Source organism: Vicugna pacos, chromosome 3, assembly GCF_048564905.1.
Source record: "Vicugna pacos chromosome 3, VicPac4, whole genome shotgun sequence".
NCBI classification, from domain to species: Eukaryota; Metazoa; Chordata; class Mammalia; order Artiodactyla; family Camelidae; genus Vicugna; species Vicugna pacos.
Genome location: NC_132989.1, coordinates 83,745,619 through 83,760,025, shown reverse-complemented (window position 1 = coordinate 83,760,025; position 14,407 = coordinate 83,745,619). Strand labels below are relative to the sequence as shown.

The 14,407-nt window shown below is 39.9% G+C and overlaps 1 protein-coding gene across 3 annotated transcripts; it reads left to right on the top strand.

Annotated features, from left to right (window-relative positions):
- The first annotated feature begins 6,047 nt into the window (after positions 1-6,047).
- SETD9 (SET domain containing 9) lies at positions 6,048-13,523 on the top strand. 3 transcript variants are annotated; one of them, XM_072958653.1, is made up of 6 exons: positions 6,048-6,158; positions 7,686-8,053; positions 9,419-9,542; positions 9,779-9,894; positions 10,631-10,736; positions 12,016-12,380. In XM_072958653.1, exons 1-6 carry the CDS (start codon positions 6,061-6,063, stop codon positions 12,101-12,103), a joined length of 900 nt encoding a protein of 299 aa, XP_072814754.1. In that variant the 5' UTR covers positions 6,048-6,060; the 3' UTR covers positions 12,104-12,380. The 3 variants fall into 3 exon arrangements, with proteins under 3 accessions (XP_072814754.1, XP_072814755.1, XP_072814756.1); XM_072958655.1 differs by lacking the exon at positions 6,048-6,158 and adding an exon at positions 6,471-6,561 and having other exon boundaries at positions 12,016-13,523; XM_072958654.1 differs by lacking the exons at positions 6,048-6,158; positions 7,686-8,053 and adding an exon at positions 6,427-6,561 and having other exon boundaries at positions 12,016-13,523.
- Positions 13,524-14,407: the final 884 nt, after the last annotated feature.

Here is a 14,407-nt window from a genome sequence, read left to right as displayed (position 1 = left end):
CAATAACTTGTAATAATCTATAATGAAAAAATACGAAAAAGAATATATACATATAACTGAGTCACTATGCTGTTCACCAGAAATTTACACAACATTGTAAATTAACTATACTTCAATTTTTTTTAATTTTTTAAAACAACAAATTACAAGTGTTGGCACAGATGTGGAAAAAAGGGAACTCTTATGTGTTGTTGGTGGGAATGTACATTGGTGCAGCCACTATGGAAAACAGTATGGAACTTCCTCAGAAAATTAAATACAGAACTACCATATCATCCAGCAATTCCACTCCTGGGTAAATATCCAGAAGAAACCAAATCACTATTTATAAACAATATCTGGGGGGGAGGGGGAGTAGCTCAGTGGTAGAGCATATGTGTAGCAGGAGGAGGTCCTGGGTTCAATCCCCAGTACCTCCATTAAAAAAATCCTCAGTACCGCCATTAAAAAAAAAAAAAGCAATAAAAAAAATAAATTAAAAAAGGCAAGATATCTCCAGCCCTACATTCACTGCAGCACTATTTACAATAGCCAAGACATGGAAACAACCTAAGTGGCCATCAACAGATGACTAGATAAAGAAGTGATAGATAAATATATATAATACATATCCACACATACACACAAAATGCATACTACTCAGCCACAAAAAACCTTTCCACTTGGGACAACAGGGATATAACCTGAAAGCACTGCTAAGTGACATAAGTCAGATACAGACAAATAGTGTATGATCTCACTATATGTGGAATCAAAAAAAAGTGAAAAAAAATTAAAAAATAAAAAACCCAAGCTCATAGATACATAGAATAAATTGGTGGTTGCCAAGGGTAACTGAAATGGGTGAAGGGGGTCAAAAGGTACAAACTTCCTTTTAAAAAACAGTAAGTCATGGGAATGTAATATATAGCATGGTGACTATAGTTTAGTAATACCATAGTGTATATTTGGAAGTTGATAAGAGTATACATCCTAAAAGTTCTCATGAAAAAAAAAATGTATGTATTGTGACAGACATTAACTAGACTTACTGTGGTGATCATTTTGCAATATATACAAATTTTGTATCATTTTGTACACCTGAAACTAATATAATGTTATATGTCAATTAAGCCTCAAAAAGTAAATAAGTAAGGTCTGGGAAAAACAGTCCTTTGTACTGGATGTACACTGTAGATGATTAAACCATAAGATAACAAATTTAAAATTTTTTAAAAAGCGCTTGAAGAAAAATATACAAAAACTATTTTTTTTGTTTTTAAAGATAAGTATATTATTACAGGTAAGAAGTCAACTAGTTATTTTTGGTTCCTTGTAAGTTTGGAGACCTTAAAGTTACTCTTTGAATGCCATTTGTTATACATCCTGGAACTGAACTCTCTGTTAGGTAGTTTAGATAGAAATGAGCACGGGGCAGGGAGTGAGGAAGGGGAAAGGAACAATTCAGAACACAAGGAAACTGAGCTGTCAATCAACCAGAGCATAGGGAACCTGAGTTGTCAATCAATCAATCATTCATTGGGAACCTGAGTTGTCAATCAATCAATCACCAAACCAGGATATAAAAAGAGGAAAATCAGGGAATGGTGCCATTTTTCCTCTCTTGGATTGGCCCACTCCCAATTCTCGAGAGTGGACTATCTTTCATTATTTTTTTACTTCACTAATAAAAATCTTGCTTATATTATGCTTTTTGTCTCTCATCAAAAATTCTTTTTTTTCGGGTGTCTAAGAACTGAGGTAATTCTTATTTCCCTTTTCCAGTAACATTAATCTTGGTGCCATGACTTAGATTGCGTGCTTAAACCTAATCTTTCCTCCTTCATTTCTCTCTCCCTCCCCAAGGCCAGCCAGCACAGCATAAGCTCCTGGGGCCGGTTGTGGCAGATGGACTGAGAATACAAGACATGGTAGGGTGACCAGCCACTGACTAAAGTAAAAGAGATCATTCCAATCAGACCACGGAGAAACCCAGCACACGGTAAGACTGTGGCCGTTTCCCCTTTTCTGGAGAGGTGGCTGAGACGTCAGCTTCCATTCCCAAATCAGGACCCTAGGACGCTAGGCGTTGCTGATTCATGGCTACCCTCTAGGAAGCATTTGGTTGTGGACAGAGGCTGAAACGTCAGCCTAGTCCATGGGCTTTTCACCTTAGGATGCTAAGCTCTGAAAACCACCTGGTATCCTACCCTTGTTTCAGATGGGAAACCAAAAGTCTATCCCTGCTGGGACTCCTTTGGGCTACATGTTGGCCAACTGGGACTGTTTTAATCTACAAACTCTCCAAAGAAAAACACATATATTCCTTAAAATTGAGTTGCTGGAGTTCTAGCACAAGTTCTCCTCTCCTGCTGCCTTCCCCATTCAGGAGTTTCCATATGGACCCTCCAACTGTAACACACTCCTCTATTTTTGTTCCCCCTTTCTCTGGCTATCCCAGTTGAGCAGCTCTCCTGCTCCTGGATCACCGACCACCTGCGGGGTTAAAACTATTTTCTTGGACTGCGGAGACTCCTAGCTCATGGTAAGACTGTGGCCGCTTTCCCCATCCAGAGAAGAGGCCGAGACGCCAGGTCCTCCTTCTGCAGGCCAATGACCCTGGGATGTCAGGCTCTCTTCGGTCCATGGCTTCAGCGTACTCTTGGCTACAGGCAGAAGACTGAGACATCAGACTATAGCTTGTGGGCTTCACCTCAAGACGCTGAGCTCTGAAGACCCTCCTTCCCCCAGTATCCTGCCCTTCAGATGGAAAGCCAACAGTTGATCCCTGCTGGGACTCCCCTGGGTTACATCTTAGCCAAAAGCATGGCCCATAAATAGGAGCAAAAATTCAAACACCTTGCTCCAGCTTAATCTCTTCTACAATACACAAGGTAAATGGTCTAAAATACCATATATCCAGATCTTTTATTTGCTGAGGGACAGCAATGATCTCCTAAAGAAATGCAAAATAACCACCTTGGCTGTGGTTACTATCAGCAATCTGCTGTCCCCAACACCTCCTTGAGAGGGGGACTCCCTTAAACGTATGTCCTCCCCTGCTCTCCCTACCATTTAAAGGATAAATTTCTTACCCAATCTGCCCCTGATATTAGACAAAAACTCCAAAAGGCAATCCAGGAACCCAGAGTAACTCTTGATAAATGCTAACCATTGCTGCCACAAGTTTTTGTTTAATTGAGATCAGGTACAAGAAGCCAAGGCTCAGGAGAAGGAAAGAAGAGGCAAGGCATGCCCGAATAATTACTGCCCTTCAAGGGCAGCCACCATCCCTAAATCCTTAGCCCCCAGCATCCTGAGACAAGCCTGATGATAAATACAGTATCTTCCGCTGACCTGGTCAATGAGCCAAGAAATGTCCCCATAAGGACAAACCTCCAAAACCTGCCTACTTTTGGTGTAACAAGCAAGGTAATTGGGTGGCCCTCTGTCCCTCGAGCCAAACAGCCCATTGGGGAGCACTGGCCTGTGACCTGCAGATGGTTGTCTGGGACTAAAGAAGCCCCCTCCAGCCAGCCCCAACACAAGAGATCTTCATCATTGGGCTGGAGCTACCAGGACAAATGGATGTGGCAAGTAGGACAATAACTTTCCTTTTGGATACTGGAGTCACCTACTCTGTCCTAACTTCCTTCTCTGGATCTTTCTCTAGATCCTACAACACACCTATCCTTCTGGTCATTAAGAAGGATGGGGCCTATAGACAAGTCCAAAATTTAAAAATCATAATCGAGGCTGTAATGCCTCTTCATCCAGTGGTTCCAAACCCCTATGTATTACTAATAACAAACCTCCAGGAACCCAGTGGTACCCACTACCTTAGACCTAAAAGATGCTTTCTCCTGTATACCCCTTAGTCCCCAGTCCCAATATTGATTTACCTTTCAGTGGAACTCACCCAGTGGGTACCAATGTCAGTTAACCTGGACAGTACTACCACAGGAATTTAAAGATAGTCCTCACCTCTTTGGGCAATACTTGGCCCAAGATTTACAGGACTTACAGCTTAAAAAAGGAACTCTTCTCCAATATGTAGATGACCTACTTATCTCCTCCCTTACTCGAAAACATGCCATCCAACGTGCAATCCAAACTCTTAACTTCTTGGCCAAGAAGGGATATAAAATTTCCAGGTCCAAAGCCAAAATGGTCAAACAAGAGGTAACTTAGCTAGGAGCTGTTCTGACTCCTGGAAACCATAGCCTTTCCCCTGAATGAATTCAGGGAATCTTACAGCTCCCTAATCCCACTACTCGAAAACAGCTCAGGGCATTTCTCGGATTAACAGGTTACTGTAGGCTTTGGATCCCTAACTAGCCCAACCTCTACATGACAGCTTAAAGGATAAGGATGACTCAGTACCTCTGCAGTGGGGTCCTTTTCAACAGGAAGCAATGGAAGAACTAAAAAATCTCCTAGTAAGATCCCCGACCTTGGGGCTTCCAGATCCCACAACGCCATTCCAGTTATATGTTCATGAGAGAGGAGGAATAGCCTTGGGGTCCTCACCCAACGGCTGGGTCCTACCCAACAGCCCATGGGATACTTCTCCAAGCGGCTAGATCACACTGCTCGAGGCTGGCCTTTCTGCCTAAGAGTGTTGGGAGCCCTCTCCACTCCATTTAAGTAGGTATGACCCTTGTTTGCCCCCTTCATCCCTTTGCTAGGATTAGCTCTATGTATTAGACCTCTTAACTTTTCAACCTTCTTATAAAATGTGTTTCTTTTTGTCTACAGGCAAACTTCAAATGGCTATACAAGAAGGTAATCAACCAATCACCCAAGACAGCTTTTATACAAGCCCCTTGATGGACAATGACCCTTCGCTCACCACCTGCCCAGTGACAGCCAGCTAGTCTGGGACTCCAGCAAGCTCCATTGTTGCCCCAGATCAGCAGGAAGTAGCTTAAGTGGTTGTCGCCCTCTACTTCCCAAAGACTGGGGGTCCTATGACTAGACAGGAGAATGTTAGGTAGTTTAGACAGAAATGAGTACTGGGCAGGGGGAGAGGAAGGGGAAAGGAACAATCCAGAACACAAGGTGCCTGAGCTGTCAATTAACCAGAGCACAAGGAACCTAAGCTGTCAGTGAACCAGAGTGCAGGAAACCTGAGTTGTCAATCAATCAATCATGAAACTAGGATATAAAAACAGGAAAAACCAGGGAATGGTGCCATTTTTTCTCTCTTGGATTGGCCCACTCCCAGTTCTCGGGAGTGGACTATCTTTCATCATTTTTTTACTTCACTAATGAAAAGCTTGCTTATATCACGCTTTTTGTCTCTCATCAAGAATTCTTTTTTTTCGAGTGACTAAGAACTGAGGTAATTCTTATTTTCCTTTTCCGGTAACACCTCCATTTAGCAAATTAGGTAAATCTGGAGGACTCCAATTTACCAAACGCAATACCTGATGGCAGAGTTTGCCAACAACTTATATGATATTACAGTGAAATAGAAACTTTAACAGATACTTTTTTCTTTCCCTTTTTGGACTTGAACAAATTAGTCCTAAAGCTACTTGAATCCGCCCAAATTTTAACTACATCCGACTTGTTCAATTCAGGCTTTAGGTTAGAATTTACCCTTACTCTTAAGCAAAGAACAGGAAAATGGACTTTCCAGCCTAAAGAAATGGCATCAGTAAATTTAGTTCTTAATAAACACCTGCTGATTTGGAGATGGTAGTTTGCCCCTACTGGAACTATGCGTTGTGTAAACTGGTCTTAAACGTGCGTGTGTGTATATGTGCATGTGTGTGTATGAAAATACACGAGCCTGAACGGAGGAGAAAGAAAAAGGGAGGAAGGGGGCCTCCTACAGCTCTACGCACCTGTTTCAGTGAGCTGGGGTCGCAAGAGCGGAGTCACCGAAACACAGGCGACAGGAGCCGTGGGTACAGGGCCACGGAGCGCGGCGCTGAGGGCGGAGACCGCGGAGGGGCGGGACAGCACGGCCTCCGCTCCTCCTCGGGTCGGGGCGGGGCGGGGCGGGGCGGGGCGGGCCCGAGACCGCGACCCACCTCTCCCGCGCTGTCCTCGTCGCGGCGCCACGGGACAGCCATGCCGGGCCGCCTGCTGCGGGGCCTCTGGCAGCGGTGGCGCCGTTACAGGTACCGCTTCGTACCCTGGATCGCGCTGAACCTAAGCCACAACCCGAGGTGAGAGGACGCGACGACCAGAACAGGACGGCTTTCCTTCAGTCCGGCGACGCCACTGCGGCCCCTGGGACTGAGGCGAGCCGACCCGAGGCGGGCGGAGCCTCAAGCAGGTGGAGCCTAGGACGGCCCAGCGGCCTGAGGCTGGCTGGACCTGAGGGGCGGGGCCGAGGTGGAGGCCGCTGGAGTCTGAGGCGGGCTGGGGGCCTGAAGAGGGCGCGGGGCTCTAGGTGGGCGGGGCCTAGGGCCTGTTTCCCGTCGTCCCCGGCGCTGCGAGGTCCGGCAGGCCCGGGTTACCGGCCGATGGCTCGTGTTTTCTCTTTTGCTGTCCACTGGCACTGGGGTCCCTGTGTTTGGGCAAGAAATGGAAACTTTTTAAAAAGAAAAGAATTTGTGCGGCCTGAGAGTGCGTGACCTTCTCTCCACTAAGGCATAGTTAGGAGCTTGAAACTTCTTAGAAAAGCCAGACCGTTGTTTGTTTTCACAGCTCCGTAGTTGATATGGTGAAAGCAAACCAGCTCTCCTGTGAGGATAACAGCATGGAGGAGCTGACGCATAAAATCAAGCAAAAAAGCCCTTCGGAGTATTGGGTTTAAATTACGGATTCAGTGCTTGAAGAAGGGGATCTAGCTTAGAGGGTGGCCGTAGGATCACTGTCATTGCTGGCTTTAGTAAGTGGCGTGCTGGTGACCTGGAGGAGGTCAACATGATGCTCACTTGAGTAGACAAGCTAGTTCCGTTGAAGGCTGGTTGATAACCACAGACGTCCCCAGAGTTTCATACTACCGGAACATGAATTCGGATGCATCATTACTACCGAATTGTGAGGGAGAAATTGGTTCCTTTTTCGTTCAGAAGTAAAACTTAAAGTAGTACTTAAAAATTATGGAAGTAAAAGTAATGTCATTAAAGCAGTAAACACTCCTGGGAGAGAATGTGACACAAAGTATTTAATGTTAACTCAAATTTGTCTTTGAAACTACACACCTGTAAAAAGAGCCATTACAATATAAGGGTTCTCATTATGTGATAACATTCACATGATGGCTGTGGGTGTCGTGGGGAACTAGCTCTGTTTCTGCTTCTGACTCTCCCAATTACCACCTTTAGAATCTTAGGCAAGTTCCCTAACATCTCCAAGCTTTAGTTTCCTTGTGTGCAGAAATGAGATTAAAAAAAAATGCAAGGATGCAACAGCATTTGGTAGGGAATGGGCCTTTCATAAATACTGGTTGTTGTTGACTTGCATAGGTATTGTCAGTAGTCAGGTGACTAGAACCATACACAAACTTTTTTTTTTGACACCTTTATTGTGGTATGGCTCCTGTATAGTAAACTATGCATATTTCAAATGTACAATTTGATGAATTTTGATAGATGTGGACAATACCCAAACTCTTTTCTGAACTTAGTGTTATGCCCTGAAAACACATGAGAATCATCTTCACAAAGGCCAGTAACCCAGAGGACGTCGACAGTCTGGCTTTTATCAGTTGAAGGATAGTGAATAGAAACTTTTCCCATTTTCAGGACCCTCCGATATGTTCCAGAGGAATCCAAAGACAAAGTTATCTCAGATGAAGATGTCCTAGGAACATTACTGAAAGTTTTCCAGGCTCTATTCATAAATGATTTCAATAAACAATCAGATATCTTGACTGTGCTTCCAGAACCTGTTAAATCAAAATATCAAGACCTACTGTCAGTTCAGCATCAGAGGGTGAAACATCTTGAATACAGTCATGAAGAGCAAAATACCTTTAAACCAGAAGAAATTCTTTACAAGACATTGGGTTTCAGTGTTGCCCGAGCAACTAGCTCATTGATTTCTGCTGGGAAAGGTGTCTTCGTTACTAAAGGACTGGTACCAAAAGGCGCGGTTGTATCTATGTATCCTGGTAATGACACAATTAGTACTTTGCCAAGAATTTCTTATACACAGATAAATATAAGTTCAACAAAATACCTAACCCCGTAATCCTTAGAGTAAGGGGTTGAGTTGGAAACTCCGATTTCCACAGATTTTTAAATCCTGATTTGGAAATTAACTGCTTGTAAATTGTCTTATGTGTTAGAAAGTATCCTGGAGTATTTGTTGGGATAAATGTATTTTTCTTTTAAGGACATTTTTCTAATCAATGTTTTAAATTAGGAGACTATAGTATGGTCTACTTTGGTAAGACTGATCACTTAAAAAGCACTAGGGAATAAGTCAGTTTGGCTTAGATAATAATTAAAGGTAAAAAATGATATGGGTTAAAACATGAAAGATAAAATTTAAACCTATAGATTACTGAATAAAGACCTTCCTGCCACTTCTAAACTTATAAAGTAAAGCAGCTTCTTTGCAAAACATCATTGACTAGAATGCTCAGTAGAATATGTAATTTGTTAAACGTATTATGTAGTATAGTGGAAAGTATGTGTGAATGTTTAAGTCAGACCTATGTTTTTAAAAAGTCATTCTACTATTTTCTGATTTCATGTCCCTAAGCAAAAGAGTCTCAGTTTCTTCCTACACAACTAATGTAACTCTGTAAAGACTAAACAGGACAAACCAGCAACAAATAAATTAATACTAAAATAAATTTAATAAATAGATTAACCTTCCAGGAATGTAGGAAGCACCCTGTAAATATTAATTTTCTCCTTTCCTCCATTGCCAATGGAAGGAGAAACAACTTGAATGTCAGACTCATGTATTCCCATGTATGTCTACATTATTTAATTGACTATTACTAAAATACATTTCTTAAAAAGCTAGTTGTTGTTGTTGTTGTTGTTGTTGTTTGGAGGAGGGTAAGTAATTAGATTTATCTCTTTATTTTTAGAGAAGGTACTGGGGATTGAACCCAGGAGGACTTCATGCATGCCAAGCATGCTCTCTACCACTTGAGCTATATACCCTCCCCACAAGGCTCTTTAATAAATGTCAACTCTCATTCTACTTTAAAAAATAAAAACACAGCTTTGTAAAACTTAGCCTAAAATGTGGTGTTCACGTTTTTGTTAACCAAATTGGTCATATTTTACTTGGCTCAGTGGGCAAGTTGGTTCTGTGCTCTACCTGCTATTCGGCATTCTTTAATGAGGGAAAGTAGCCACAGAGAATGGGATGGTCAAGATTGAAGGTGAAATATTAGACGAAGGTAGAGAAATTAAAACAAGTTTTCCCATGTTATGTTTATGTTCCAGAGAAGGCTTCTTATCATGATGTTTCTGATCTTTATATGTTACTGTGTCTTTGTCCTATTGTACACCAGGTACAGTATATCAGAAGTATGAGCCAATCTTTTTCCAGTCCATTGGAAATCCATTTATTTTTAGATGCCTGGATGGAGTACTCATTGATGGAAATGACAAAGGAATATCCAAAGTCGTGTACAGGTAAGTTGGTGCCATGTTCAAATATAATTATAGGAGACAGAACCACACCACAATGATAACTAGCATTTGTACTCTAAATAAAATTTTATTTAGGTAGCTACTATGTAGCAACTCAGTTGCCCTATTGATTAGACAAAAGTTTTCTAAGAAAAATTGCCCTGTTCAATTCTAGGGTTAACTTTGAAAGTTAAGATACAGAGGAACAATCTCTTAGGTAATGCTTTCACCTGTTTCAGATCTTGCAATGGGAGGGATCGACTTGGCCCTTTAAAAATGAGTGATAGTACGTGGCTAACGTCAGAAATTCATAATCCATTGGCTGTAGGACAGTATGTCAACAATTGTTCAAATGGTAAGTTGGCACCGTGGGGCTGTGAGATATAAATACAGCAGTGGTAATGCTCCTCCTTTGCCACATGACTGAGTGCCAGCGGCAGTAGAGTTTAACATCTCAACTGTTCAGAACCCTTGAGTAAACTCGAACTTTGTACGGGCAGATTTTGAAGAGAGAATTTGAGGAGATAATGATATACATTAATTGGAATCCTTTAGTTTACTATGTTTATTCTGATTTTGCAGTAAATATAGGCAACTGCTAACTAACTGCTCTTTTTTGATCATTATTATTTTAATATTTTTTAATAGTTAACTTGGAGATTATTTTGTCAGTGTTTCAACATAGCCTTATAGGTTAATCACTAGACTGGTATTTCCATTCTGTTGCTAAGTTTATGAAGCACCTACTTTCTCCAGGGTTTGGCTTTCCCATAAGTATAAGTTTGATCATCTGGCTACATTTAGCGTAGACTTTAGCGTTAGGGAGACATGAACTTGAAGCCTGACTTCTCCCTAGCCTTTAACTTCTCTGAGCCCCTGTTTCTTGATCTTCAAGAAGTAAATAATAAAACATACAAACATATGTGTGTGTGTATAAATAAAATCTAGCAGTACATGGAATGTAACAGTAATTATTAATTTGAGCATTTTCTAATAATTTAGACAAACCACATATCAAGTGCCATAATTCAGGACTGTTTTCCTTGGCCTTGTAAAATCGCCGTTTCTAAAAATTTTATGTGTGTTCCTAGACAGAGCAGCCAATGTCTGTTATCAGGAATTTGATGTGCCTGCAGTTTTCCCTATAGAACTGAAGCAGTATCTTCCAAACATCGACTACAGCAATGACAAACAAAGGTGAGTCTCCTGGAAGAGATTTTCCTATCTTCTGTCTTATGCTATACCTAAAAATATATGTTTTCTAAGAAAAATCTATATAGAGTTTGGGGTGAGTTGTTTTATTTTATACTGAAAAATTGTAAGTTGGATTTTAATGTTCATCACACCTTAAAGTGTTAATGTAGGCTTATTCAAAATCTAAAATTTTCCATTAGCTTAACTTATTCTAAGCTTATTATTACCCACTTTTATTCTATGTAGTCCTTTTTAAGTATCAACTTTGAATTTTTTTTCAGGTGTTTCTGTTGTTTTTCCTACCTACAAATCTTCAAATAAAATTAAATCATTTTAAGGATCCTGTTCTCCACCTTACATGAGAGCACCCAGTTGAAGAAATGGGCCAAATTACACTATTATTTCTTTTGCCCATTTCACTATTAAGGCTCAAAAACTTAATAGTGAAAAAAAGGGAAATACTCAGAAGATATGAATTTTTAATGTAACATTTATTCTCTGTTCATTAAGTGGAAAGTTTACTGAGAATGCTCAAGCAGCAATTTTTAAATATAAGTAATTCTGTAGAGCTAAGAAGTCTTTATTAAGAATGCTATAGGAAGATTTTATCTTTATGTGATTTCACTGGGCTGCCAGTTGCTGGCAAACTTTGTTTTGTATGGCTCCTATTAAGTTGTCCTTTGATGATGAATGATATTTAAAACTTAAACTATTCCCTGTACTAAAAACTGGATAACTTTTATGTCTCTCTCTGTGTTTGTATATTTGACAGTGAACAATTTTTTCAGCCTTATACTCTGGGGCATATTATTATTACTATTTAAAAGTACAGAAAAAATTAAATGAGTAGGAACATTGAAGGTGCGTATCTCTTGCTGTGTCCATAAAATGTATTTTTAAAAATTCCAGTTAATTTTAAGTAATGCTTCCAGCTTTGCAGAATACAGAGATACAAATTAATTTTTTTAAGTGTTAAACTATATAATGAGTGTCATTTTGAAATGTTTTTTGTGATACCAGTTTTGAGGGCCTGAACATAGAAACATTTTCAGAGGTAGTCAGTTGTTTAAATGTATTGATTTGTGGTCTTTTTTAGATGTAGAATAAACATACTCTAAAATACCTCCGTCAGGGATAAGACCTATTTTCTTATAGAAATCAAATAATAAGATAGCAGTAAGGAATTTGAATAAAATTATATCTGTAAAACCCATATTGGTTATATTAAAACTATGAGCTTGTATCTGTTAATACTCTAACTTTTGTCTCTTTTTGTTTTCAGTCCACTTCGATGTGTCGTTCTTGTCGCACTCAGGGACATCAAACAAGGAGAAGAACTTTTTTCAAACTACTATACAATTGTCAGCTAACTCTTTGAATTAGAAATTAGGTCTTCTTCTCAGCTATTGAATTAATTCCAAATGTTTTTTGGTTTCTCTGCGTTCTACCTGCAGAACAAATATTTTGAAACCTAATTGAAGTGGGATTTTTTTTTGTTTTTATTGATATTATATTTATGTTTCAATTCCAAGATAAAAGCTATCTGCTTCATTACAAATTTAAATTTGTAATGCAGTTCCAATGTTAATTGGTTTGCTTAAGTACACAGTAGCTTACTAAATTAAAACCTACTGTCTAAATTTAAAATTTCAATTTTTCTTTTATTTTGCATACCCCTGGGGTGTTTTATCAGAGTTTAGCCAAGTCATCAGAAATTCTTGTATCGTTGATGTGTACAAACTTCTGTAAAAACTTTATTTTTACAAAATAATCTAAAGCCAAAATTGTTCATTGTGTTGCCATGAGTTAATAGGGGGGCGGGGGTGGAATGTGATTTAAAGATTGTTTTAGCCGTGTAAGGGGAAAATGGAAGGTCATTATACTATTTTCTCTACTTTATTTGAACATTTACACACACACACAAATTTTTTAAGAGCATGAGAGACATTGTTTCAGCATGGAAATTGAGTTAAAAGCTGGTGGTGGGAAGAACACCTGTTCTCCATTTCTCATGTTTCATGGGCTTTCATTAGTAATACTCCTGCCTCTCTCTCTCCCCATTGGACGAAGAGTGGTTTTCTGAGGTTATTTTGGGAAAAGAACTAGGCACTCATGGCCTGAACCCCTCTAGTTCCTTCTCTGTGGACTCTCCCAGCAGAGTGTCTTCTGGGATGCTCTCTGCCCTGTTAATGAGTTACTTTGATTTCCATCGACCTGACTCCTGCATCCAGATGTCAGTTTCAAACTTGGATAGGGAGGAGGGTGTTATCCATTGGGTCCCTCAAATCCTAAAATGGAACCTGTATAACCAGATTCAGACCAACTTCACTGCTGCACCAACAGTTTTTCTTACATAGTTTATTTCAATTTCAAAAGGCTCCTAATTGCCTTCCCTGTTTCCATGCTGCCCCCTTTACAGAATAGATCATTAAGAATGATTCTTTTAAACATAAATCAGATTCTGACCCAACTCTGCTCAGAACCCTTCTGTAACTCCTACCTTGGAGTAAAGTCCTTCACTACTTCTGATTGCATGTCCAGCTCACCCCAATCTGCCACACCTGCCTCCTTGCCACTTCTTGAACATGCCAGGCACACTCTCAGCTCAGGCCTTTTGCACTAGTTCTGCTTCCAAAAACTTTCCCCCAGATAGCCATTATAGCTCAGTCTGTCACCTCGCCTAACCACTCTATTGAAATTTGATCCCCAACTGCCACCCCTGAGAATCCGCCTTCTACTTCTCTATAGCATTCACCTGGTATGTGCACATAAATCCATGACAGCATCTTATTCTCAGCCTCATTTGTCTTTTATTCGTGCCACCAAGATTTTGAGAGATGAGGGGGACTCATCTTGTAAAAAAGCCAAGCTATTTGAGCAAGATCCTGTTACCCAGAACTTTATGTAAAATACAGGAACTTTTAACTCCTATGGACATACTAGGTGGAGTATTTAGAAGTGAAATGTTGCAATGTCAAAGACTTTTTTAAAATAATTCAGAAAAAAATCCATGTTATATAGAAAGAGGTCAAATCGGGGAAAATGTTAATTGTTTAATCTAGGTTGTTCTTTATACTGTTATCTTAACTTTTGTCTTTAAAGGTTTTTAAAATTTTTTTAAGTTGGGGGAAAAGTCATCATCAGCTTAAGAGTAATATAGGTCAACAAACATTTAGTGAATACCTGCTATGTGAAGAGTCCTAGGAGATTAAAAAAATAACATAGTTCCTGCTAACAAAATGCTCACAGTGGGAGTTTAAAACTTGCCCAGTACCATGACTTGGTCTGGACTGCAGGGGTGAAGATATTTTTAAAAAATAAAACATTAACATTTAAAAAACTAGAATTTTTTTCCTTATTAGAATAACTTTTAAATATTTGTAAATGACTTATTTCTGACATACTTATTAAATGCTTTTATTAATTCTACACAGAAAACAAATTTGTGGCAGTATTGGCTTTACCTCTGTAAAAACAATCTCATCAAAATCAAGGTACACAATAGAGCATGTGTGTCTCTAAAATGAATGCCAGCTACAGTATATTAAATCTCTAAAAATGTGAGCATTTCTTGTCTAGGACCATGGATTGAGTGCCCCTGTCCACTATTTTGTCAGAGAACCCACAAAGACACGTTGAAGAGGATAAGGACTAGAGATCACTTACCTAGGTGG